Source organism: Pteropus alecto, unplaced genomic scaffold, assembly GCF_000325575.1.
Source record: "Pteropus alecto unplaced genomic scaffold, ASM32557v1 scaffold12, whole genome shotgun sequence".
Taxonomy (NCBI): Eukaryota; Metazoa; Chordata; class Mammalia; order Chiroptera; family Pteropodidae; genus Pteropus; species Pteropus alecto.
Window position 1 is genome coordinate 9,512,934 of NW_006432669.1, and position 27,225 is coordinate 9,540,158.

Sequence of the window (27,225 nt, forward strand, 5' to 3'; positions counted from 1 at the left end):
GCAGCCAGAGAAAAGCAGATAGTTACCTACAAGGGAATACCCATAAGACTGGCAGCTGATTTCTCAAAAGAAACTATGCAGGACAGAAGGGCTTGGCACAAAATATTTGACATGACAAAGACCCAGGATGTACAACCAAGGATCCTTCATCCAGCGAAGCTATCATTTAGAGTTGAAGGACAGATAAAGAGCTTCCCAGACAAAAATAAACTAAAAGAATTTATCACCACCAAGCCAGTATGACAGGAAATGTTGGAGGGACTTCTTTAAGAAGAAAAAAACATGTATCAAAAACAGGAATAAAGAATAGTAACAACAACATTCTTATCAATAAGTACCTTAAATGGAAAGGAATTAAGTACTCCAACTAAAAGACAAAGTGGATGAATAGAAAGGAAAACAAGACCTCCACATGTTGCCTACAAGAGACTCACTCCAGATTAAAAGACACACACAGACTAAAAGGAAGGGGATGGAAAAAGATATTGCTTTGATGGACCTAGAAGGTATTTAAGTCAGAGAATGATAAACACTATATGATTTCACTTATATGCGGAATCTAAGGAATAAAAAGACCCAACTAATCAAAACAGACTCACAAATATAATGGACAATTTGATGGACAAAGGGGAGGGGGATTTGCGGGGCTGGGAGAATGGGATGAAGGGCTAAAGAAGTACAAATTAGTAGCTGATGGACGCTCACGGGGAGGGGTGCACGGCACAGGAAATGCAGTTAGCATTAACATATTGGCTAGGTGGAGGATCAGGGGAGGGAGCAATTGAGGGGATCATTTTATAGACTATATAGATGTCTAACCAATGTACTGTATCCTTGAAACTAATTAAAATAAATTTTTAAAAAGTCAACAAATAACAAGTGTAGAGACTAGAGAACCCTTGTACACTGTTGGTGGGGTTGTAAACTAGTGCAACCACTACAGAAAACAGTATGAAGATTCTTCAAAATATTAAAAACAGAGCTACCATATGACCCAGCAATTCCATTTCTGGGTAATTATCCAAAGAAAATGAAAACATTAATTTGTTTAAAAGATACATGCAACCCTATGTTCACTGCAGCATTATTTATAATAGCCAAATTATGGAAGCAACCTATGTATCCACCAGTAGATGAATAAAGTAGTACATATATACCATAGACTAATACCCATAAAATAATAAAATCTTGCTACCTGCTACAACATGGATGGACCTAGAGGGTATTATACTAAGTGAAATAAGTCAGGCAGAGAAAGATAAATGCTGTATGACTTCGCTTATATGTAGAACCTAAAAAAACAAATGAACAAATAAAACAGAAACAGACTCATGGATACAGAGAACTGATGGTTGCCAGAGAGGAAGAGGGGTGGGGTATGGGTGAAAAGGTGAAGGAGAATAAGAGGTCCAAGTAAGTCACAGGGATGTAATGTGTATAGGGAATACACACACACGCACACACACACACAGCATAGAGAATATAATCAATAATATGGTAATATTATGGTACCAGAGTAAGTAGACATCCACAGGCAAAGAAATAAACCAAAACCTAAGTCTTACACCTTTTTAAAAAATTAACTCAAAATGTATTACTAATTTAAATGTAAGAAGTAAAATATAAGCCTCCTAGAAAAAAACATAAAAAATTCTCAGACTCTAGGGGCTAGGCAAAGAAATCTTAGATTTGACACCAAAAGCAAAATCCATAAAAGGAAAAACTGATAAATTGGACTTCACCAAAATTAAGAAGTGTGCTCTGCAAGAGTCCTGGTAAGAGGAAAACACAAGTTAGGTGGAAGAAATCATTTGCAAACCACATATTTGATGAAGGACTTTTATCTAGAATATTAAGAAAACTTTCTAAACTCAACAGTAAAAAAATATTATAAATAAATATCTCTTAGCCTCTCTTATTCTTCTCAGATATTGCATGACAGGTTAATAGTCAGATCCTGAGAAGGAGTAGGAGGTATCCTCGGGGTAAATGCCAGCTCTATAGATCCCTATGAAATCATCTTTTGTTATTTCTGGCCTCTGATTATTTTCCTTAATTTATAGTCAAGTCCAGGTATACTTTTTAAAAGATGCTTTTATATTTTTTCCAACATTTCTCAGTGCTTCACATGAGAAATGATCTCTGCACCTTTAGTCTGCCATACTGCCAGAAATGGAAATCAAAATTTGGATGTTAACTTTAGGGCCTAATTCTTTACATGTGAATGAGCATATATGTTTCATGCAGAAACAAAAAAAATTATTATTTTTACTAAAAATTTATTACTTACTATTTCAGTAAGTGGCTTCTACTAGTGCAAAAATTCTTCATTAAGGGAAAAATAATGCTTTACTTAAAGCTGAGAATGCTGTTAACTTCTACCAGAATACGCAAAAGAAACACATTCTCAGATTATATGCTAATTCTGTTTGAAAATTTGGACATGAAGTTTTTGAGAACTCCAGAGTTATTACTTGAGAATGTTCAGAGGGTATTACATTATCAACTAGTTACATGCACTCCCTTCCCTGTTGTGATCTATCTTGAGTAGGGGGCCTCATTTTCTACATCTTTAACTTCTTAAAGCAGTACTTTTCACACGTACATTTTTTTAGTAATGTGACTCACATTTTCACATAAAATCTCATGCAGAACTTAACAGACTTGAAATTCAGGACGGGAAAAAAGATAAAGGATGCCTCGTTACATTTAGAAGTCCTTCCTCTCATTACCACAAGAGTTTGAAAATCATTATCAAACACAGGGCCTGGCATAAAGAAGCATTCAAAAGTATTTGTTAAATAAAAACATGAATACCAAAAATAAACTACATAGCAGGTGATATATTTGATTATAAAAAGTTTCAAAATTCCTATCTGGGGAAAAGTAGGAAATTGTACTTCAAACAAAATTGTAAAGGGCATAAATAGTGATTGACAAGAATCCAAGACAGGAGATGAGAATCCAAGAAATTACAATCTTTTCCAAATATTTTAGATTCCATAGGTATACGAGAAAACAAAATTACTTAAGATATGCTCTCATAAGCTTAAGACAGAGATAAAGTAAAGAACAAAGTTTCAAGTCAAAGAGACTGGTTAAAATTCTAATTTCTCTGTTTGTAGCCACGTGGCTCTAAGGAAGTTACTTGACCTTTTTTAGCCTCAGTTTCCTCATTTCAAAAGAACATTAACACTAACACACAACTTGTGAGATTAAATGAGCATACATGTGTCAGATGCTTAGCAGTTCTTAGCCTGATATGCTCCTTATGAGGCAAGTGGCTTTAAAAAATCACCTACACATTGGTGGCTCTCCAAATTATTTCATATCATTCCTAATGGTCTAGCCAAAGCTTGAGAAGAGAATCTAATATAACCACCAATATTTTCTACTTGGAGGAGACTAAAAAAATAAGAGCATCAACTTCCACATTTGTTATCAACATCATAAAAACCGTGAACAGACCTAGCAAAACCAGTGAACATACCCCAAGCATTCACTAACACAATTCTTATATTTAATTTAGCCCCAAAATAGACTCAGAAGAATTAATAATGCCAATACCTCACAACTTGGGAAGTTTAGAAAGACTGTTTCCCCTGAACTAAACAGAAATGTATACTTAACTATTATGTCATTGAAAGCAAGTGATTGTTTTTGACCAAAAATGACACAGATTTTAGTAAAGAGTGGCACAATATGTTACCACTCTCCCCTAAACAAAGTCAAGCCAGACCATTGTCTTTAATCTTCAATGTCGAGGGCTTAATATGGAGAAGAGAAGGTATACAACTTGAAATCTACTGACAGGCAGCTTAGTTACTACCATTCTTGTAGGATGCTATCTTCTTGCCTCTTTTTTCATTTTCATAATCAAGTACAGTCTTTTCAAATATCTATGCTCACAGTTTTCACCACCATATTTCTCCACCATGGTATTTCACCCTTGTTCCAACACCATAGCTAGCGGATATGAGAAAAATTCTCCACTCTACAAGTATCCTTGGTATCTTGAATCCACATATGCAAGGAAGACGAAGATCCATATGCAGTATTTTGTGCGTAGCAGCACATGTTCATCTTAATGGGGGATAAGGTCCACAGGTTTCATAAGGTCCTCAAGAGTCTCTGACCTTCAAACATTAAAACAACTGCTCTACTGAAAACTATCTCAAAAATCTTTAATAATTCCTGTACTCAAAAATCTCTGATAGTTTCTAAATATCTATGTGCTTTAAACTCTCAACAATTTAGCCAAAGCCCTTCATAATGTAGCCATTATCCTAATATTCTGGAGTTTAAACCTGTTAATTTTCTTCAGGTACCATTTGATTGTAATAAACCAGACTCTTCCTTCAAACATATACTTTCCTTTTTCAAAGCCCCAATCAATTTCCTGTTCAGAAACACCTTCCTGTATCTTCAAAAATTATCAAAATCCTAATCATTCTTCAAGGTCCAATTGAAATGCCACACCTATAAAGATTTTCCTGTCTACTCAGCTAAAATTAACCTTATTAGCAGCTGTGCTTCCATAGTATATGTATTTTTATTTTTAATCTAGCACTTGTCACATTCTACTTAGATTTACGATTTATGGTTTTAGTATTGTATGCCTTCTATTAGAATGTAACTAAAAAAGCATAAGCCATGTCTTACGCCTCACTGAGATCAACAGTAAGCAACACAGTACCTTACATAATATAGATGTCTAATATAAACATCTAAATTCAATTCAATTTGAAAAGAAATTTGACTATTATTAAACAATGATGAAAGCTACGAAGAGCAAAATACTTAGAAAGAATATGGCAATTATATCCTCTAAAACTTACAAAATGGCCATTCTACTCTAATTATATATAAATTCATACCCATATTCTTTCACACAGAAGACAATGATAACTTAATTTTGGAAAGTCTATATGAATAAACACCCTTAAAGAGAGAAAGAAATGGTGTAGATGATAGAGGCTCTGTTCATCCCTCTGACGACCAAATCAAAGTTGTGATGGAAACAAGGAACAAATAGCAAGGAAAAATCGCCTGGGATCTAGATAAATAAGCCATACAACTAGGGAGAAGTTCAAGAATACACCATTCAAGGGCATAAGGTAGGACCGGGCAAGGACACGGGGCTGCTTGTCCCAAACAGCTGAGTGGGATGGAGGCTGTGGCAACGGTAGAAGCCTCTTAAAAGCAGCCGCATCCGAGAGTGGGTTTTCGCAGTGACAGATCTGCTCACTGGGAGCACCAGTACCGATTCCGCTGCACGCAGCGAGCACCAAGGACTTACAGGGAGACATTGTCAGAGTGAGGGCTGAAGCAACACTCGCTGTGTACAGAAGTGCTGGTGGTATCCATTGTTCCCTTTTGAGCCCTCCCCCACTACCAGTGCACTGGACACAGCACCGCCATAGCCGTGACGTCATCAAACTGGATAACAGAGGTCTTTCCACCCAGAGGATTCCCTAAAACCTTGCTTCTCCCAACTCGCGGTCCCACCCACGCCACATCCAGGTGTATCCTCAGGGAGTCAGGTGCTCCTTGCTGAGCAGCGCCTAGACTCACACTAGAGGTAGCTGGCCTCGGTTTCTGGTGTGGCCTTATGAAGCAACTATAGGCACAGCATCTGTGGATTGCTTGCTGAATCTTAACAAATGCCTCAGAGGGGTAGAGGCTTGGGCTATATTTGGACTGCAGCTGAACCCCACTCAGAACTGTGCCACTGGACACCTACTTCACAAATCCACACTAATAAGACATGGAGACTGAGGAGCTTTGCTTAGCACACAGAAACAGACATGGAAAGGCAGCCAAAATGGGAAGACAAAGAAGCAGAAACCATATGAGAGAACAGAAGAGATCCAGATATAATGGAGTCAAGATATCTAACAGATGCAGAGTTCAAAACACAGGTAATAAAGATGCTCGATGAACTTTTGGGAAGTGTAGATAAATCCAGTGAGAACTTCAACAAAGAGATAAAAAACATAAAAATGGAAATGAAAATTATAAAAGGGAACCAGTCTGAAATGAAGAACACATAATCTGAGATGAGAAGTATATTAAATGGAATAAACAAAGTGAATAAAGAAAAGGAAAATATTCGTGTCAGAGGGGTACCTGAAAGAAAACAAGAAGTTGAAGAGCTATTTGAGGAAATAATGATGGGAAACTTCCCTAACCTGGTGAAGGAAATGGACATAAAACCCCAGGAAGCTCAGAGAATTCGAATAATCAGGGATCCAAAGAGGTCCACACCAAGACACTTCATAATTAAAATGCCAAAGGTTAAATACAAAGAGAGAATCTTAAAAGCAGCAAGAGAAAAGCAGATAGTTACCTACAAGGGAGCACCCAAAAGACTGGCAGCTGATTTTTTGAAACAAATTATGCAGGACAGAAGAGCTTGGCACAAAGTATTCGATGTGATGAAGATCCAAGATATACAACCAAGAATAATTTATCCAGCAAAGCTGTCATTTAGAGTTGAAAGACAGAGCTTCCCAGACAAAAAATAAGCTAAAGCAATTTATTACCACCTAGCCAGTATTATAGGAACTGTTGGAGTGACTTCTTTAAGAAGAAAAAACATGTATCAAAAACAGGAATAAAGAATAGTAATGACATTCCTATTAATAAGTACCTTAAATGGAAAAGAATTAAGTGCTCCAACCAAAAGATAGAGTGGTTGAAAGGATAAGAAAACAAGATCCCTACATATGAAAAGGCAGGGGATGGAAAAAGATAATGCTTTGATGGACCTATAAGGTATTTAAGTCAGAGTAAGATAAATACTATATTATTCCACTTATATGCAGAATCTAAGGAATAAAAAGACCCAACTAATCAAAACAGACTCACAAATACAGTAGACAATTTGGTGTCAGACAGAGGGAAGGGGGCTTTAGGGAGCTGAGAGAATGGGGTAAAGGGCTAAAGAAGTACAAATTAGTAACTGTGCATGGTCATGGGGAAGGGGAGCAAGGCGTAGGGATTGCAGTTAGCATTAATATGTTGGCTAGGTGGAGGGTCAGGGGACGGAGGGTGCAATTGGGGGGATCGTTTTATGAACTAAATAGGTGTCTAACCAATGTACTGTACACTTGAAACTAAATTAAAAAATAATTTTAAAAAATTTTGCACACAGATTAAGTGAAAAAATAAGATAAAAACTCTTAAAACGAATGTAAAAATTATTCTGAAACTGTTAAAACATTATACAATCACAGATTTTAACTAATCATGACTACTATAGTCCACTTTCTTTGACCATAGCATATGTTTTAACTACCAGACTGTATCTATTTTTCAGCAGTGCTATAGTTAAGTCTTCCAAGGGTTAAAATTAACTTGAAAGAAATGATAACTATATTGAGACTATCAAATTATGATGCCCAGGTTAAATTACATCCTAAAAATATGGAAAATCTTAGAAAAGGAATCAAGTTTGTGAAGTTTTACATTTTATGATTATATTATATAAAACCAAATATAAAAATTTAGACTCACATATATTCTTTTGTCTCTCTTGATTTAAATTTTAAATGATTTTACTCCTAGTAAGTTTTTTATAAGAAGATTCATGAAGTAATAAGATTTAGCTAACTGAGAAAATATATTTGTAGAGCTGACCCTTGAACAAAGCTGGGTCAGGTCCACTTATACGCAGAATTTTTTCAATAAATATATTGTAACAGTTTTTTGGAGATTTCGTTACTACCATGAAGCAATTACACTGATCATACCTGGCTACCATAAAGCAATCATATTGCTGCTTCCTTATTAATGAATTGTTACACCTGTAAATAAATACGAATTTCTTTTTCACATTACCTTTTCATTTTTGATGTCTAGTGTTAGTAATACGAATAACATCTACAGTGTTCTGTATCTTATAAGACAATATGGATGCAGGTACTAACAGACAATTCATCTTGCAAACAGAAGACAAATGTACTACTGGCATGGAGAAATACAGGAAAGTACAGCAAAGGTATTTTCTCTTCCTTAGGATTTTCATAACATTTTCTTTAACTTTCTTTACTGTACGAATACAGTATATCATACAAATAACAAAGAAAATATGTGTTAACTGATTCTTTATGTTATCCATAAGACTTCCAGTCAACAATAGGCTATTAATAAAGTCTTGAGAAAATCAAAAGTTATATGTGAACTTTTGACTGCACAGGGATTGATGCCCATACCTCCACATTGTTCAAGGGTCAAGTATACTTCACATAGTAATTTAGATCCTGGGGAAAAAACTATTTTCCTAGTCAAGCATGCTTGCCTAATTTGAATAGCTTCAAGGCTCTACAGCAAAGAGTTCTGGGCAGATGGTCAGAGAATCATAAAATAAGTGAAACAGAAACCTCTAGGTCAATTTTAAGTGCTAAATAATTGCTTTCATTTTGTATAGCTTATGAACTTACTATAGGAAAAATGTGATAATAAAAAATATGTTCATGGGTTAGTCAATTTCTATTTTTGGACCCAAGGCCATATGCTGCTAATTATTCAAGAGTAAATATTAGAAATACTCTGTGTTTACACATGTGTTAAACAAAAGCTCTTTCTATCAAGTTATGCAAAACTATAAATTAGAAACTTTGGTTTAAAAACATTCGTTAGCTGTAATATTCAAAAAAGGAGTATACAAAAAAAGCAATAAAAGCAGGTACAATGCTAAATAAAATGTCTTACAATTAATAAGCCATGTTACAACTGATATACATTTCAATAAAACAGACTGAGCAATGTGAAAACTAGTTCATGTTCTTTGCATATTCTTTTGTATATGTATTTTATCTTTCTCAACAAAGCTAATTAAAGGTAAGAAATAGGCCAAAGAATTCCAGAATCAACATTATTTTAATTTGGCATGTTATGACATCTAGATAAATGACTGAATCCAGTCTTTGTTGTAAATACTATGATTTAAAAAGTTAATAATGGCCTTCTATTTTATAAAGAACGTTAACACATATATAGAAGAATGATGCAATAGGAAATAGAATGGTAATACTAGTAATAATGAAATTCTAGGTCTTTGCTATGCCACAAAGGAGAAATGTAAACTTTAGCAAATACTTTCTTTACCTGTGTCTCAGACTCCTTACCTTACCTATATGTTATGAAAGTGAAAGGGTTGATTTTAGGTTCTATTCTAGATATTATGATTTGGTTCATATGAGCAAAGATATTTTACCTAAATATGAATGTTAATGATAGTTAGAAAGGAGAATTACAAAGCATTAGACACTGAAAATTCAAATATGAAAATTTAAGTTCTGTATGAACAAATACACTTAAAAAAAATAACCAAGTATTCTGAAATTTTAGGACAGGCAAACAAGGAATAAAGAACAGTTAAGTGTGTTAACAAAAGCATAATCTCAATGGGAAACCACAGGGCTAATTGATGCTCAGTTTTGGGCTCAAAAATATTATAAATTAAAGATCTCTCTATTTTAGAATGTTGATAATTAGTAACATTCTACATGAACATTAGAAACATGATATAATATATAATTAACACAATTATTAATTGATTCTGAAAATAAGCTCACTATACTCCGGAAAGTTAAAATCAAATTATTTTTATAAAGCAGTAATTCCATAATTTATGAAAGTGTTCAAAGGCAGCATCCTAAACTGAAAGTATACAACTATAAAATGGCTAAAGGTTGCAGGGAAGCCATATAACATTTCTACTTTTGTTCTCTGTAAGATTCATTTGGCAATAAAAGTGTTATATAACTCTATCTTCAATTTTTTTTTTAAATTAAGTACAAAATTGAAGAGGAAAGAGAGGAGGCCCCAGAGCTTAGGACTGTCTAAAGAACAAACTCCTTACATAATATAATACTATATTCAGAGAAGGAAATCTCATTGCTTAAACAACCTGTGAGTAAATAACTTTGATCTTGGACCTCTAATTCACCCACCAAAGAGTCAATGATTTCAATAGGACTGATATGAGGTTCTTACATAGATAATATTAAAAACTGGGTAACTGTCCATTTTGCTAAGACCATAATATAAATTTTGTCAATCCTAAACTGATTGTAATAAGTCAAACCAATTTGATTATGTAAAGTGAAACCTTACTCCTGAAAATTATGAAGCACAAAATATTAATTAAGATCTTCAAATAGGCCATCAAATTTGTTTTTTAAAAAAATATCTTACTGTAATGAAGTCATCCCCTTTAACCATTCTTCCTTGGTAAAAAATCCCATGCTTTCAGCCTCCAATTTCCACGCTAAAACTAACATAATAATCTGGAAAGAACAGAACATAAAGGATAGGGGAAAAGTCAGCATAGAGATAATCATGTCTATATTTATCATGGAGAGCATTTTTATAAAACTATTTCCATCTTTCAATTATTAAAGAGTACAAGCTTTGGAATTATTAACTATAAAGAAATTTAGGTGGACCAATTTCTTAAAAGTAAAAAGTTCTAACAGTTTCTAAAGGTAGAATCTCTCTCACTCTATTACAAACAATATTTGTATCAAGAAAGAGAACATGTGCCCAATTTTAATTGATTAAAAATACCATAAATAAAAATCTATAATAATAAACATGAAGAAACAAAATCTACATATAAGATTAAAGTGTCCTGATTTTTAGAAATTCAAAAATAGGTTCTATCCCACCTGTATTCCATTCTACTTAGAAATAAAACATACATTTTCAGGTTCAACACCAATGTCTTCACAAAATTTTTCCATTCCTTCTGGCCCTACAACTTCATCAGGACCTTTAAAAACAAAAATAATTTATATATTTCGTTGTTATAATTTAATATCAACATAAAACATAAGCCATTGTGCTAAAGGCATCTATAAATATAAATAAACCATAACATTTTTGTAAATAATTAAATTTGAATTTTGACATATCTTTGAAGTATAACTTTTTGCTACAGAATTTAAAATTTTAGAGATGATCTTTAAACACATTACCAAATGAAATTAAGAAAAAAATGAAGCAATATTAATATCAATCACTAGTTTGTACAATAACTTGAACCTATCCATTAAAAAAATTTTACTGACAACCTTCTCTAAAGAAAATTTTTGGCAATGCATGAATATAAAGAAGCATATGGTTTGACTTTCTTACTCTACTAGAATGTGCCAGTATCAACCTACAATAATTTAAGACAAGAATCAGAGAATATCTGTTTAGTTACTAAAACAGGTCATTTATTACCCTTTTAAAATATATTCGAAACTTAATACTTTAAAAAAATATACATACTATGAAAATAAAAACTTAAGGAAATTACTGCATTCCAATTCCAGAATGAGATATTTTCCTTATCATCTTGGTTCTCGAATAGATAGCAAAGCATTAGTTTTGCCACCTTAATGTAGAAACAAAAGTTTAATCCTTCAATTAGCTTATCTATCATTTGTCTAAAAATTAACAATACTTGTTTTTTATTTTTCTCCCTTAGTAATACGAGTCAGTACACCAATTCTCATATTTTTTGTCATCAGATTCCTAAAATATATTAATTACATTTTTGTTAGGCCTTTTTGTGATTGGATAAGATTAAAGCAAATTTGTGACAACATGAAATTTGTGACCTTGAGAACATTATGCTACATGAAATGACAGAAAAAGACAAATACTGTATAATCTATTCACTTATATTTGGAATATAAATCAAAAGAAAAACTCATAAATACAGGGAACAGATTAGTAGTTGCTAGAGGTGGAGGTGAAGGGTGCGCAAAATGGGTGAAGGTGGTCAAAGCTATAAACTTCCAGTTATAAAATAAGTACTGGGATATAATGTAAAGCATAGTGACAATAGTTAATAATACTGTACTGTATATTTGAAAGTCACTAAAAGTGTAGATCTTATAAGTTATCACAAAAAAATTTTTTTGTAGCTGTGTGGTGACAGATGTTAACTGTATTTATTTTGGTGATAATTTTGCAATATACACATAAAGCAAACTATTATGTTGTATACCTGAAATGAATATATTATATCTCATTTTTTAAAAAGACTAAAACAATATGAAATATGATAGAAATAAGTTTACCACACTTGGCTTCTGAAATATTATTGTTAAAGTAAGAGAAACTTATTTTCCTTTCATAAAGATTAAAAATACCTAGCTTTATAAATCACAGACGAAACCAAGGTTGCTAAGGTGGCATTTTATATCACTATCATTAGTCCACAAGCGCAACATGAAGCCAATATCCTTAGGTTTTTTCTTAATAGAAGAATGTAGCCATCCAGTATGTAGCCAATATATTCTTGCTGTTTCAGATGAGATCCAGGTTGCTAAAATGACGTGGTCTGAACCAAAACCCTTTTAAATTTTCTTGGTTTAAATAAGTACTGCACTTATTTGTGCAGTGAGGTGTTAAAAGGTGAAGGGGTGACTATTATAGGAAACTTTCACTTCCTAATATATACTTGGAGGATTTTTTTAATGAGAATGTGTTAATTATGTAATTTAAAAAGCAAACATATACTATAAAGCTGTTAAAAAATACAAGTAAATATGCATCCTTATATGTGGGTTTGGATGAAAGTAAACATCAGATAAAAAATTTAACAAAACAAAGGTTTTTTTTAAAGGTATGATAGGAAATATAATCTAAATTTCTCTATGCAACGAGAAAGCTGACCTGCTCTCGAAGCTTCCATCATTCGTAATTAGAAGAGAAAGCTGAAGAGTTATGTTGAGAAATATCAATTATTGTTATAAAATACAGCCTCTTTAGAAACTGTGGGATTAGTGATTAAAATTAAATTATTTTAAATAAAGATATGTAAGACCTCTCTGTAAACAGTAGGTGACTTTCCTAAAGCAATGCAAATAAATACAAACATATTTAAATCTAAAATAAGGTCTATACCAATGTTTTCTTCCCAGATTGCATATTAATTATTTCTCTTGAAATATATTCTTCCAATAAAACTACTCTCAAGGTAAAAACCTCTGGAGCTGAATTCGACTTACTCTTTCAGACAAAATACAGGTTTCCAATCAATTTAAGAAGCTACAAAAATTATTTAGTTTACCAGATGGATCCTTATTAAGACTATATAATTCTATCCCTTATTCTTGATTCCTTATAAAACTTTAAAAGTGCCTTTTCACTTTCTATGCTTTTGTTTAATAATAATAGGCCCATAATAATGAATGAATAATAATGAATCCTTGCTAATTTAAATATCAGTCATGATAAGAGATCTTGTGAAAGGGCAAAACCATCAGGCTAATCACACATGACCTATAATATTATATTAACAAGATTAGTGTTAATTTATAACCAAAAAAATTTTTTTATTTTTAAATAACCATAAAGAAGTGTTCCTAGCTATACCTGCAGAGCCTAAAACCATGATGCTAAGGAAGAAAAACTGTGCTTAATGAATGATATAGCACCTTTAATATGAGCTATCTAAAGGCTATATTGTTAATTTTGGAACAGTATTGCAACCATATAAAACCAGTAAATCTGATGCTGCAATACTATTTATTCCTCTTTTAATAAAAGCTAACATTTATTGAGTTCTGATTAAATACCAGGTACTGTGCTAAGTGCTTCATATATTATTTCAATAAGCAGACTTATTGTTTCCATTTTAATAAGGGACATCCCCATTTTAAGATGGAACAGTTACTGTTTATTTGGCAAATAACTGGTTCCTCCTTAATCAATTTGGTCTCTGCCCACAGAAACCTCTAGAGAGGCCTTTCCTAATCACTGTATTTTAAAGTTCACCCGAACTTTCTTTTATCTCTGCACTTCGCCATATTTATTACCTTTATAACCCTCCACAATCTATAATTATCTTTCTACTTACTTATTTAACATATTTCTTCCCACTAGAAGACAAATCCCCAAGGGCAGGGATCTATCTTAACTTGTTCACTACTATATCCCTAACACTTAGCACAGTGCCTGACATACAACAAATGCTCATTCAATGAATGACAGAAGTTAACCTCCAGTGTCCTAATATTTTCTTTTCAAAAGGAAAATTAGTTGCCACATACACATTTAAAAAAAAACAAAAAAAAACAAAAAAAAACCTTACAAGATAGTAGTTAAAGCACTGGTTCTGCAATCAGAATGACCTAGATTTGAATCCTGGCTTTTGTCATTGTATGATCTTAATTAAGCAAGTTACTTATTAATCTAATCATGAGTTTTTTCATCTATAAAATAAGGATAATATTGTTTATTTAACAGAATGGTCACAGGAAAATTATATAATTAGCATAATTATTGAAGTAAAGATAGCAATTATTATGCTGGCTATTACAAAAACTCCAGTTTAGGAAATGAATGTTTAATTAGAATCTCACGCTACCCAGGAAAACCCTAGAAGAGGTAAAACAAGTAAGCATAAAAAAAAAAAGAAAAGACTAATTAATCTAATGGCATCTAATAACCTTTATAAGTAAAATAAGATGAGTGACCTTTTATTCTATATCATGCATATCAGTAAAACTGGCATTTTGAATAATGGGTCAACATTTTAAATGGAGGTCATTAAAAAAAATGAATTCTCTTCATTTAATTTGGGTTAGTGGTTGTCTTGGGATGCCAGTAATAGCAATTTTTCTGGTCTAGGAAGAATCTGTTCTGTTACTAAACAATTTTTAAATTATACTTTTGGGATCACTCAGCTGATCCCAACAGAGAGGATACTGTATCCCCCACCTCAAAAGTCTTACTTTCCATACAGTTAGCCTAAATTTATATCTCAAGTTCAGAGTACACTTGAGGCCTTAACTTGATTATTACTACATATAAGACAATGACTGCATATACAGTTTTATTTTAAACAAACACTCTAAAATGATAGTGATAAAAGAGGGGAAGGGGAACCATCAGGGAGGCAGGTAAGAGAAAGGAAACAAGGAGAAAAAAGACAAACAAAAAAGCTTTAAAATCAATCATTACAGAAGACCAAAACCATTCTAATGGGAAAGAAAATGTCATATATGCTTATAAAGAAGTTAGTAATAAGTGGGAAACAAGTGCTTTTTTCCATATATTTGCTCAGCCTGTCCCTGGCTTTGACTTCACCTCACCCCACGCCAAGAGTTTTTACATCCACCACTTAGAGGATTTACCGTAAAGTTAGCTCCTTCAAGAAGCCGTCCCTGACGCTTTCAAGGCTGGGTTACATATTCCTCCTACGAAATTTCACAGTGCATCTTCCTAATAGAGCATTTATCAGTCTGTTTAATTTAATTAATATCAGTCTGTTTAATTTCTTATTTATTATTGTCTCTCATAGAAGTTAATGACTAAATAGCAATTATTAAAGGTTAAATGTGTTGTGCAATTATATATCTGAGTTTAAAATTTTTCACTACGTCTCCCAAAAGTTTCAGAAAATGTCAGTTACTGGTTCAGAAAAATTTCAAAAAAAAAATATTGAAAAGAAAAATAAGAACTATATATAATACAAAATGCTTTATCACATACTGTCAACTCTACTTTAGCCAATGGACGTAAACCAGTAAGTGAATCTGCTTACAAACTGTATTAATAGTAAATGACGTTCACCCTTCCAACTAAATATAAACTGAATTATATATATATATTTTTGTAATTATTTTTTATGGTGACATTGGTTAATGAAATCCAGTAAGTTTCAGTTGTACGTTTTAACAGTAAGGCCTGTATATATTTGCACTGTGTGCTCACCTCCCATAGTTAGATTTCTTTATATCATCACACATTTGACCCCTTTAACCCCACTTACCTCCCCACTCCCTCTACCCTCTGGTAACCTCTAGTCTATAGTCCATGTTTGTTTGTCCTGTTCATCTGTTGCTTTTAGGTTTATATCCTACATGTAAGTGATATCATGTGGTTTTCAACTTTTTCTGTCTGGCTTATGTTGCTTTAGCACGATTATCTCGAGGTCCATCCATGTTGGCGCAAGTGGCAGTATTTCATCTCTTCTTATGGCTGAGTATTACATATTTAAAGACAGCTTGAAACAGTACCAAATTCTTAGCCTACCCAGAATCCCCAGTCTTGACCCTGATCCCAGCCCACAGCACTAACACACAGCAGCCATGAAATAATTTGATAAATGAATGAACCAAAACAAAAAGAAAGTAAAAAATGTTTTAAAGCATGTGACTGATATATTAATTTCATTACCTGCATACTCATAAAACCAAGCCAGGCACTTCTTGCTTGAAAAATGTTCCTCTCCACTTATTAGTCTAGCAGAGGGCTGGGATCTGCAATAGCTTAGAAAACACACAAATGCCTAAGAATTTAATCATCTTAACTTTTAATGAAAAGCTAAGTTCAATAGGAAGTACTCCAATCCAAACTAAAACTATTTTTTTATAGCTGCCATTATAGAAAAAAAAATTGGGAGTTAAGTATTTGCAATTTGATATAATAGTCTATACATTAACATTGCTGGCTAACAAAACCCGAATGCTACATTGCTCACTATCAAATTCCAAATATATTAACTAAAATTATTTCCTCAGATTTCAAAAGACCACACAGAAGTTCAACCCAATGGTCTCAATGCAGGACTAGTAGCTGGGAAAGTACAAACCTTTATAGTGATTCTTCTCAATTGCATGAAAATTATGTCTGTGTATATAGGCATACATTCGAAAACAAAATCTTACAAAGTATATTTTGGTACTTATTAATATTTCAAAATAAAATTATATATTAGGAGTTATCATCTACCAAACTTATTTAAAAAATAAAAGATGTTTTAGAACATAAGGGTCCTAAATTCTGCAGATTAACGAACAACAAAAAACCCTAAAAGATAATAGTATAAATAATTGGTCCAAAGATATTTAATCCAAGTCTATCTTTTTCATAAAATTGTGTAAAGTTGAGAAGTTCATAAATAGCCTTTACAATTTAATGAACTTCAGAGAATCTTTTCTAAAGGAGCTCAAACAGGTACACTACTACAGTGGCATGGAAATGCTATAACTTCTACAACTGAATAGTGTAAAATAAGGGTGCTATATTTAAAAGTTTAAGTTGATAGAGTTAAGTATCACCTGAGTTCCAATTACTGCTCAGCTGTTTTAATGGGCTTAACTTAAATAATTTTGATACATTATACACTTAAGGTGGCTACAAGTTAGAGTTATAAAAAACTAACCTGTATGTTTCATAAAAATTTGAGCTAGTGGAGTAACCATGTTAAATTCCAGTGTGAATTACCAAGAGATGTAAGTAAACAGCATCACCTTTCACAGTAATAGGCCAAGAAATATACTTAGGCTCTTTTTTCACAAATAGTGTAATGAAGGGGAAAAATTAAACCAATAACAAAAAGGAAGATGCAGACTAAGTCACCTACCTCAGGTTTTAAGTTGATCTCTCTTTAAAGAGAGTTCTAGCATTATCTCCCATTTATAATGCTGACTACAGTCTTCTTTAATGGTAGCATCTAAAGTTGTCATACCATGTGCCAACCACTGATACCCAATAAGGAGATTTTACACACCCCACATTGCAGAACTACATTGCAGTAATTTTTTGTAGCATATAACATCGCTGTGACATGCTACAATGGAATCAAAGCTCTAAAACTACGGCTCTGCTTTGTTTTCTTTTTCTCCAAGAGGATACAGAGGACAATAGGTTTCAAATTATTAACATTTATATTAAGAGCTAACAGCAGCATGAATGTTAGAAAACAAAATGCCTGCAGGGCCTTTCCACCTCGGCACATAGGGACTTGGCAATGTGGAGGCACTATACGTCCACGAAATAAGGCTCCTGCGATTTAAAAGGCCTCCTGCTGGAATTCTCCAAGTTAGACCACTCCAAATACTAAAGGAGGCCAATTACAGCACGGGGAGCTTTCCTTTCCATCGTTCCCCTGGCAGCTGCCAGGTCAAGATTTCTCATGCTCTGCTTCTTCCTTAACACTCTGCAAAGAAATTCTAGAAGTGACCCTTCCGCGAATCTGTACTCAGTTCTAGATTTGGAAAGAAGAGGGGGAGGGGTTAAAGGAGTTGGGGGTAGGGGAAAGAGCGCAACTTACGTACGCATTCTTGTTTCCCCACCCTTCAGGGCACGAAGACTCTTCTAGTACCTCCACATGCGCCAGAGCACACGCAACGAACACGCGGTGCAGTCGCAGAGACTCGCGGTGTTCTGCGCCTACCACCTTAGGTTTATCAGAGGTGGCGGTGGGAGGCAGCGGTTATCTATCCCCAGCCCGAGCCTCGGAGACCGAGCCCGCTTCCTTCTCTTGCCATTCAGCAAGGGAGGAAGGACTGAAGGGTGGGGGAAGGTGGTACCTGGAGATTTTACACTTTTTGAGGCCTCCGTCTTCCGCTACTGCCGCTGCCACCCCAGAGGATTTTCTCTTCTTCTTCACCGGCATCTTCCGCCCTCCCCGGTAGGGCGGGCAGGGAAGCCGGGGAAGGGGGTCGTTGTCCACTGAAGATTCCTCAGTGCTGGCACCCGGTTCCCAGAAACAGCAGCAAGCGTAGGAGCAGAGTCGCCAGCCCGCACCAGAGCGGCCCAGCCTGGCCACCGGCCGCTCTCAGGTCTCCTCCTCGTCTTCCTCTGCTCGGGACAGGGGGTCACTCCTCGCCGGTGGACACTGCAGCTTGGTCACACCGGGAAGAGAGAACGCGGACAGCTCAGCACCTCCACCAGTCACAGACTCCAATTGCAAGAGGTTCAGTCTGACCCGGATGCGAATCGCCAAGGGCCGGAAGTGACGCAAACGCAGAGCCGGTCTCCGGGAGGGGTGTGGGTCTAGTTGCGACTGGCTAGCGGTCTCCCTGGCTGAGCGAAGCAGTGTAGTTACCGCGAGTGAAGAAATCAGGTTTTGATGGTTGCCAGGGTGTCTCAACCTTTCTCGGGAAACTTCAACCGCTCCCTAATTCTGGTACGTCACCTCCAAGATATGTTTTATAAAACCCCTAATACTCTGCAGTTGGCCTTAGAAATAATCACATATAGTAATCCAAGAGTTCTTCCGTTCGGTAACCTCACGTTGTTACCCACCTCTTAAATTCTTGTTTTCTTTATGGGCCCACTCTCCCACCCTGTCTCTGTCCTCCCTGACCTCTACTTATCACTTTTTCTCTTATTAAAAGTTAGTTTTACCATCTCTTTCACAGAGCTCACCTCTCAGAAAAGCGACAGTAGGTGATTGCTGACTTCGTATAGAGGAATTAGGGGAACATTTCTAAGGGGCCTTCCCCCAGACCTTATTACCCAAAACACTTATAATCACTCCACATCAGTGAAAATATTGTTTATGAATAAAGGTTGTTGCACGTAAGGATTGTGTAGTAGAAGGTCGCGTTAGTCAGTATATGCGGAAAATAAATTCAACATCTGTAAACCAAAGAGTGATGGTAGAGGACGAAAAATCTCTTTAAATTCAGTAACAGTCGATGTGGTTCTGATGGGACGACTTTTACCTTGGCACCCTCACCTGGCCAATTAGAATATCATATTTCCTTAGTGCCATTAATTGGTTCAGGATATACGATTAAAAGCCAGGCCAGTCAGTGCCAATGACATGAAATTGAACTATCAGGGAAGCAACTTTATTTCCTATGGACTTGAACCTGAGAGGATGTAGAGAAGGAATTCAAAACTCAGCAGAGACCAGAATCAAGCAGAAAGAAAAACCAAGACATGATTTTATGATATGAGCTCAGAATTCATGATGTGCCCTGGAGATTTCAGTTACATGAGCTATTAAATCTCACTATTTTGCTTATGCAGTTCTCTGTTATGACCAAAAGAATGTTGTGCTTGAATGCTGGAATCCTTCAACCCACTTATAAATGCATGAGGCCAAAACATAAAATGTGAATAAGATAAAGCCTCTAAAAAAATACCATCTGTAGGTAAGAGGATAGAGGAACATGTTAACACTCAATGCACTCAGCAAGATCTTGACTGTAAGAAAATCTACAGGAAAAATGGCCCAGGTTTTGCAGCAAATTATTAGAAGGAAATTTTAAAGGCTATATCAATTATTTTCCATATGTGATTCTTATTTGAATCAAGTCGAACAATACAAAGCAATATTATGACATTTATGGGACAATTGGACATTTTAACACTAGCTGAATATTTGATGAAGTTCTAGAACAAGCAAAGTTTATGTATAAGGTCGCATATTAGTGATGCTTGAGTACCGGGATGGGGTGGAAATGGAGGGAGAAGACTGTAAAGAGGCACAAGGGCACTTTTTAGATAATAGACATTCCGTATCTTGATTGAGGTGATGGTGTATATCCTTGTCAAAGCTCATTGAGCTGTACAATTAAAAACGTATGCCCTCAATAATTAAAAAATACTGTATACCTGAAACTAATATAAATAATAAAAATGTATGCCCTTTATTGTATGAATATTATTCCTCTGTAAATTTGATATAAGATAAAAACACCAAAATATGAAAAGATGCTATTAGAAAGAACCAAGCTTTTTCCTTCAAGAAGTGAACTACAAAAGCTAAACATCCCTTTTCTCAAATAGAGGAAGGAAAGTGGTATAAAAATCTAAATAATGAAGACAAAGACCGCAGAGGACGATGTTCAAGGCTGAATCAAGATGTAAGGAACGTTCACGATACCTGCATAGCAGGATACCAGCATTGCTATGGTTTAATGACTATTATGCATCTTCTATTATTTTCTGGGAATATTTATTGTGGTTATTGTGGCCTTTTTCCCTTGTTGTTTATTGTACAATAGTGGAAAGCAGATAATTGTGTCTTTGTTCATAGGCCACTGGACCATAGAGAACCATTTTCTAGACCTAAGGAAGAAGACTCCACCATACCTGGAGACTGTGGAGATTCTGCTGAATGTGGTGACTAGATAGGAGCCTACTTGTACCTATAGAATTCTCTGATAAAAGATAAAAGGGTGGGTCTGTGTACGATATTCATTAAGTCTATCATTCAAACAGTATTTAATAATCACTTAAACCAGGAACTGTCCTGGGTTTAGGAATATAAAAGGCAGGTGTGACTTTTGCATTCATGAAGTTTACAGTCTGGAGGGGGAAATAATATGATGCAGTCTATTTGTATTTAAGAGTACTTTATGAACAAAGAATAGTTTATTCTTTAATAGTTTAATAGTTTACACTATTATTCAAGCAATAGAACAATTATGTTTGTTTTTTAGATTATTTTACAATTATAGTTGGCATATTATATTAGTTTCAGATATACAACATGGTGATTTATAATCTGCTTGTTAATAAAGAGATGGTGATTTCCAGGGTCATGTAGATCATTTTCTTCATTGCCTTCTCTGATCATTCCATTCTCAAAATGGAGCATCCCATTATCCTAATTACTTTCACAGGAGAGGCATATTGATATCATTGCCTGTGAACAGTATAGAAATGCCTAGTTATGTGGTTTTAATCTTATCTGCTGCTTACTCACACATCGATAGTACATTATTTTTCCATCAAGAAGGCATTTATAATGGAAAAACAAACTATGACAGACTACTGTGGTTCTTCGTCATATAGGAGAATTTTTTAATGAAAGTAATAAGGGAAGGTAGGGATGAAGCATTTACTTTAAGCAGAAACTTAGGTGTTCTGGTTTAAGATCCAAGGAAGAGAGTCAATGACTTTAGGTAAGACATATAACTTTCTTTATCCTTCATCTTATCCTACTGTTACAGAGAAGGATGTAGAAAAATCTAATACCCATTTATAACGTTTCCTGGACATATACTTATGCAAAATAAGACTGAGCCATAGTTCTGTCATCTATTTGATGTGGGTGATACATGCATCCCTTAACTTTGGGGGTTATAGATGATGCTATGAGAAACATCTTTTAAAATAGTTGTGTCTGTATCAAAGGAACCAAAAATGGTGCCCTAAAATGTGTTAATTTATATATATTCTATATGTAGTTCATATTTTCTTGACACCTCTTTAAAATAGTGCATTTCCACTTGCCAGAAAAACAAGCAATGCAGAAATGAAGTGATTTATGGGATGCCACATGTTATTGGGGTATTGAATCTATACAAATATTCTCCATATATTAATATTGATTTTCAAAACAAATAGTGCCCTACACATAAACCCTGAGAAAGAAGACTAAGAGAACAGTAGAAATGGGATGTTAAAATGAGACTTTGTTTTGGAGCACCAGTAAAGCCCACAAACTCCTAGTGTTTTAGAGAAGGCCAACAGTGCAGAACTATGTAACACATGCCATGTACCCCTTATATCCTAAAGCAGTGTGCCGGAGCACATCAATTGTAGCCCTGACTGTGGCTATAATTCACTCTGGGACCCAGATTTAGGGAGTAGCCACTCTCTGTAACACTGTTGTCATGACAAAGGGAAAGGAAAACATAGTGAACCCCATGCTGGCTGTTAAAAGTTCTGCCTTGAAGTGACACATATTACTTCTGTTTAAGTCATATACCTGAGTTCAGGACAGGAATGTATAATCTTGCAGAGAGGGGAACTAAGTAAAGGTAAATACAGTTCACAACAATATGGGATTGAAATGAAATCTCATTCAAGATCCAGGGAAGAATGAATTCACAGAGTTGTTTTCAGATTGCTTTCTGCTTGTACCTCATGCTGACAGATTGCATTTTCCAAAAATGTCACATGATATCTCTCAACCTACATGTTTTTCTAGAACCTTGCAACTTCCTATCAAGTAATGGAGTCTAATTAAACATCATCGTCAATATTAGTTCATTAATTGTGGGAAATCTATCATAGTAATGTAAGGTGTTAATAATAGGGTGAACTATTATGGGAACTTTCTGTACTATCGTTGCAACTTTTCTGTAAATCTTAAAACTTCTAAAATAAAAATAACGTTTATTTTTAAAAAGTCAAAGTGAACAGAAATAAAAATTAAAAAGTAGTAGAGTGCAGGAAAAAAAAGTTACAACTCAAGAGAGCCAGCTTGGTTGGGTACCTTTGGAAAGGTAAGAATTCATAAAATTGGGAATGTGCCATCATAGGTAGAAAGCATTGTCTTGTATACCAAGTGGTCAAAAACAGCACTTTCAACTTGAAATCGAACCAGGAGGATGAAGAATTAGTGCTCAGGAGGGACACCTGATTTGACATCCAGTATGTGAATATGTACCCTAGACGAAGAAAAGTAGTTAACAAAATCAAATTACTACTGATAGAAAGGCCATTGTTTGGATCACTTGCTGCAGAGAAGAACTTTTTGGGTGAGTAGTAGAGAAAACCAAAAGTGAGTGCAGGCAGCTTGTGTTTAGGTATGTTTTTATAATCATTTTTATATTCTTAGGACGGGTGGTGTTTTTGTCACACTTCTCAAACTTAATGTTGGAAAGATGACATAGTGGAAATGGTTTCTGAAAGTGAGAACCACCATTAGACTGATGGATTTGCCTTTTTAAATTTTGCAATCTTGGATAAACATTTAATTATGTTGTGACTCAGTTTTACCATTTGTATAATAACACATGCCTTACCTAGACATGACAGCATTGTATTGTTGAAAAAATAAATGTGAATGTGTTATCAAAACTGCTAAGTGATATGGAATTATGAATTAGCTGGAATCCTTGGGGGTACAACCAACAGAAATTAAGTTCTAATCTAGAGGGGAGATTTATTTAAGGTAGTACACAAAATCAAAGGAAAGATTTCAAAGAAGGAGACATGTAAAAGAGGTGAGTTGCCCTGTTTTCCACTCCACCCAAATTCTGGTAATGGGACTTTCCCTTCCATATCACTATCACCTTTTTGAATGGCAATGACCATCTTTATTTTCAGGGATCTTAACCAAGGTCTCGGCCATTGACTATAGGATTGTCTACATGGGGCAGTGTGAATGGGACTCAGCAAATTCTTAGGCCATGATTAGACATTATGTCTTTGGAAAATTCATTGGTGATGTGGGCAGTTACTGAAGTCCCTCACTATTCAGCACAAAGCAGATTAGTTCACATGACTGCAGCAGGGGTAATGATTTCTAGAAAGGCAGTAAATGATCTGCTAATAGTCTTGTTTATTTGACACCCACACTGCTCTGGTCACTGGCATTGACAATGTTGGTGTTTCTTGATGCTGACTCTGCTCCTTTCCATGTGTTCTGTGCAGAAATCTCTGCCAAGTTTGAGCTCTATCCAACTCTTGAACCCCTCTCTTAGCCAAGATGACCTTTAATTGTTATGGCATAAACTATGCTCGGCTTCTTTCAGGGCTTATACTTTTAATTTGCAAGAGCCTTCTTGTCTCTAAAGTATGGGTCATGAGAATCAAAAGTTTTGACTTTCAATTGCATTTTTTTAAATACCAGATTTCAAAGCATATTTTTAAAGTAAAAAAAAAAACTAAACCATTTTGCATTTCTGATTTTACAGCCATAATTCTTTTTGAGGCAGTGAAAATGACACTGACTTATAAAGGTCATGAGCAAGAATGTGCAGAAAAGAAAAGCACACAATATTTTCAAGACATTTTCTCTCCATGGGCTCAACAACCAGAGAATTCTCAGACAACTTTCATTGAACTATTTCACACTGTACATGCAGCTAAAGCTTTCATTTGCATATCCTCTGGTATAACCTGTGCCTAGGACCAGCTATATCATTTGTGGAGCCCAGAGCAAAATGAAAACGCTGAGTCCGTTGCTCAAAAATTATTTAGTGCTCTGTGAAAGACAATTAAACCTAGTACAGGGCCTTTCTAAGCATAAGGCCTTGTTCACCTGCCCAGAATTGCATGCTCATGAAGCCATACCCTAAAAACAAGTCCAGGCCTGAGTGACCAGCAGTAGTCCCCAACCCCCTAGCCATAGATCTCAGCAGTCCGTGGCCTGTTAGGAATCTGGGCCGCACAGTAGGAGGTAAGTGGCTGGCAAGCAAGCAAAGCATCTGTATTTGCAGCCACTCCCCAGCGCTAGCATCACTGCCTCAGCTCCACTTCACATCATCAGTATTAGATTCTCAGGAGCACTGGTCCCTGGTGCCAAAAAGTTGGGGACCACTGATCTACAGGTTCATTTAGTGGAGCTCCGTATTTCTGTCAGAGAGTGCTATGTGTTGTACAAGTCATTCTTATTTTAGAGGCACAATAAAATCACACATCTGGCCTTCTCTTGCAATCAGGAATTTCCATGAAAAGCGCCTGTGTAAAAGCCTCACTCCCTACCTGTCAATCAACCAGATTCAAATCATCACCTGGGAGACTGCCTGCCAAGTATTACACTGAACTGTCAAATGAAGGAAAAATAAAATTCTATTATGTAAAGCCATTGAAATTTTGGAGTTTTATTTTAACATTTGCCATACCTTAACCATCTGTCAGGACTAGGCTATGTTATAATAACAAATGCCACCAAAATCTCAGTATCATAACCCAAAATTATTTCTTGTTTATGATATGCCATCAAAAAGACTACATTCATAGCTAGTCAGGGAACTAGGCTGATAAAACTTCATCTAGAATTATGCTTCTATAATCATCAGCAGTGGAAAGACCCATGGTTATCAGACATTGACTTAAGATTTCTGTGCATATGTGATGTATCACCTCTACTTACATTTCAAAGATCATAAGTCAAATGGTCATGCCTATCTTTAAAAAGAGCAAAGAAGTACAACCCTAATATGTGCCAAGAAAGGGGAAATCCAGACATTTTTTGTAAATGACAGTAATGACTATCACATGAATACAGACATTGATTCTTGAAAGGAGGGTGCTGCTATAAAGAAACAAAAATGTTGCATAGAATAATTAGGCAGCAGCAGCAATGAAACATTAGTAGCCTGGTTAGGTAGAGAGCCCTAATGTGCCTCAATAAAATACTTACTAAAACTGTCCTCTGAGAAGTAGAAGGTAGACCATGAGTCCAGTGAGACAAAATTTCTTTACTTGCCCACATTAAATGTTGGTCAAGGATCAGTCGGGGACTCTGTTCTTTGTCATTAGAGCAGCCACTATCTAGAGCATTATTGGTTACTATGGCAGAGGAAAAAGAGCATAGTTTATTTTGCTTAGTCCAAGCAGAATTTTTTTTTTTCTTAATTTGAAAGATGTTAGAAGGTATGGTCATCATTAGGACCATTTTCAAATATTCTACAGTTCTCTTTCCTTTTGTGCACAGGTACAGTTGCACTTACTTGCCCACTTGCAGTTAGATGTGACCATATGACTTGCTTGGCCAATAAAATGTGAATGGAACTGATGTAAAGACATTTTAAGAGCCAGTAAGTGCTTTGTCATATGATTCTTTTTCCTTCCATACCAATAAGATACATTGTCAATTAAAAAAAAAATTTGGTTATTCAAGTTAAGTCATATTAGATAATTCTAAACCAAAGCTCAAGGAGTAGAAACAATTTTACCAAGAAATCTAAAATATCACAAAATTATACTTTAAGAGAACAGGTTTAGAATACAATCTCTGCCATATTTCCTGCAATACTTGCCATAAATATAATATGTTAAAAATTAACTTTGGTATTTAATTTTTAATACATAATGAAGCACCATTTAAATAGCATTTAACATCTGATTAAAAATCTTTAAATTATTTAATCATAGTGTCTGTTTTTTCTCATAATGAAACAAAAGTATTACCTGCAAGGAGCTTCACACTTTGAATTTGTTCTCTTCTAGTGTCTGTTTCTGATTCTCTTCGTTGTGGAGATTGTGGAAAATCATCCACACATTATCACATTTCTGGCCTATTCCTCTACCTCCCCAACCATGCTCAGGATTAGTTGGGGGACGGAGGTGGGCAGAAGTGCAGTTGAATTATTTTCAGCTATACGCTATAAACTAACTCTAACTCTCTTGCTTACATAGCTCCTTCCTCTTTCCCCCTGTATTTTCAGTGCACAAGATACAGTTGCATTTACATGCCCACTTACAGGTAGAATTGACTGCAGGAAGAATTGGATTCCTATTAGACCTAGAAGAAATGATTATCACTATTCACCAACTTAGGAAGAGTCAGAAAAAATAGAATTGCTTTTATTCTATTGGGACACATAAATTATATGGAAGTAAATATATTTAAATATTTACATTTGAAGGGGTTCAGAACAGGCCTCCCTAAGATGTAGTACCTTGGCATGTGGATTATTATGAGCTGAAAGCAATCAAGACCCTGTGGGCTCAGGAGAAACTTCTGCCTCTCCCTTAACTACCTAGAAAAATCTAAATCGGAAGCCTTGC

The 27,225-nt window shown here is 35.0% G+C and overlaps 1 protein-coding gene and 1 long non-coding RNA gene across 3 annotated transcripts in view; one reads left to right on the forward strand and one right to left on the reverse strand.

Annotated features, from left to right (window-relative positions):
• DCUN1D5 (defective in cullin neddylation 1 domain containing 5) overlaps window positions 1-18,701 on the reverse strand; it is a 29,251-nt gene extending 10,550 nt beyond the window's left edge. Inside the window, exons 1-4 of the mRNA XM_006907519.3 lie at window positions 18,327-18,701; window positions 16,189-16,280; window positions 10,710-10,780; window positions 10,204-10,295 (exon numbers count right to left, since the gene is read on the reverse strand). Coding sequence (XP_006907581.1) covers window positions 10,204-10,295; window positions 10,710-10,780; window positions 16,189-16,280; window positions 18,327-18,412 — 341 coding nt within the window. The 5' untranslated portion in view covers window positions 18,413-18,701. The remainder of the gene's footprint in view (window positions 1-10,203; window positions 10,296-10,709; window positions 10,781-16,188; window positions 16,281-18,326) is intronic.
• Window positions 18,702-18,810: 109 nt separating this feature from the next.
• LOC112476214 lies at window positions 18,811-25,303 on the forward strand. Of its 2 annotated transcripts, none has more exons than XR_003044989.1 (2): window positions 18,811-18,925; window positions 20,789-25,303. It is a non-coding gene; the product is annotated as an uncharacterized LOC112476214 (long non-coding RNA). The 2 variants fall into 2 exon arrangements; XR_003044990.1 differs by having other exon boundaries at window positions 18,839-18,925; window positions 20,539-25,303.
• The last annotated feature ends 1,922 nt before the right edge of the window (window positions 25,304-27,225 follow it).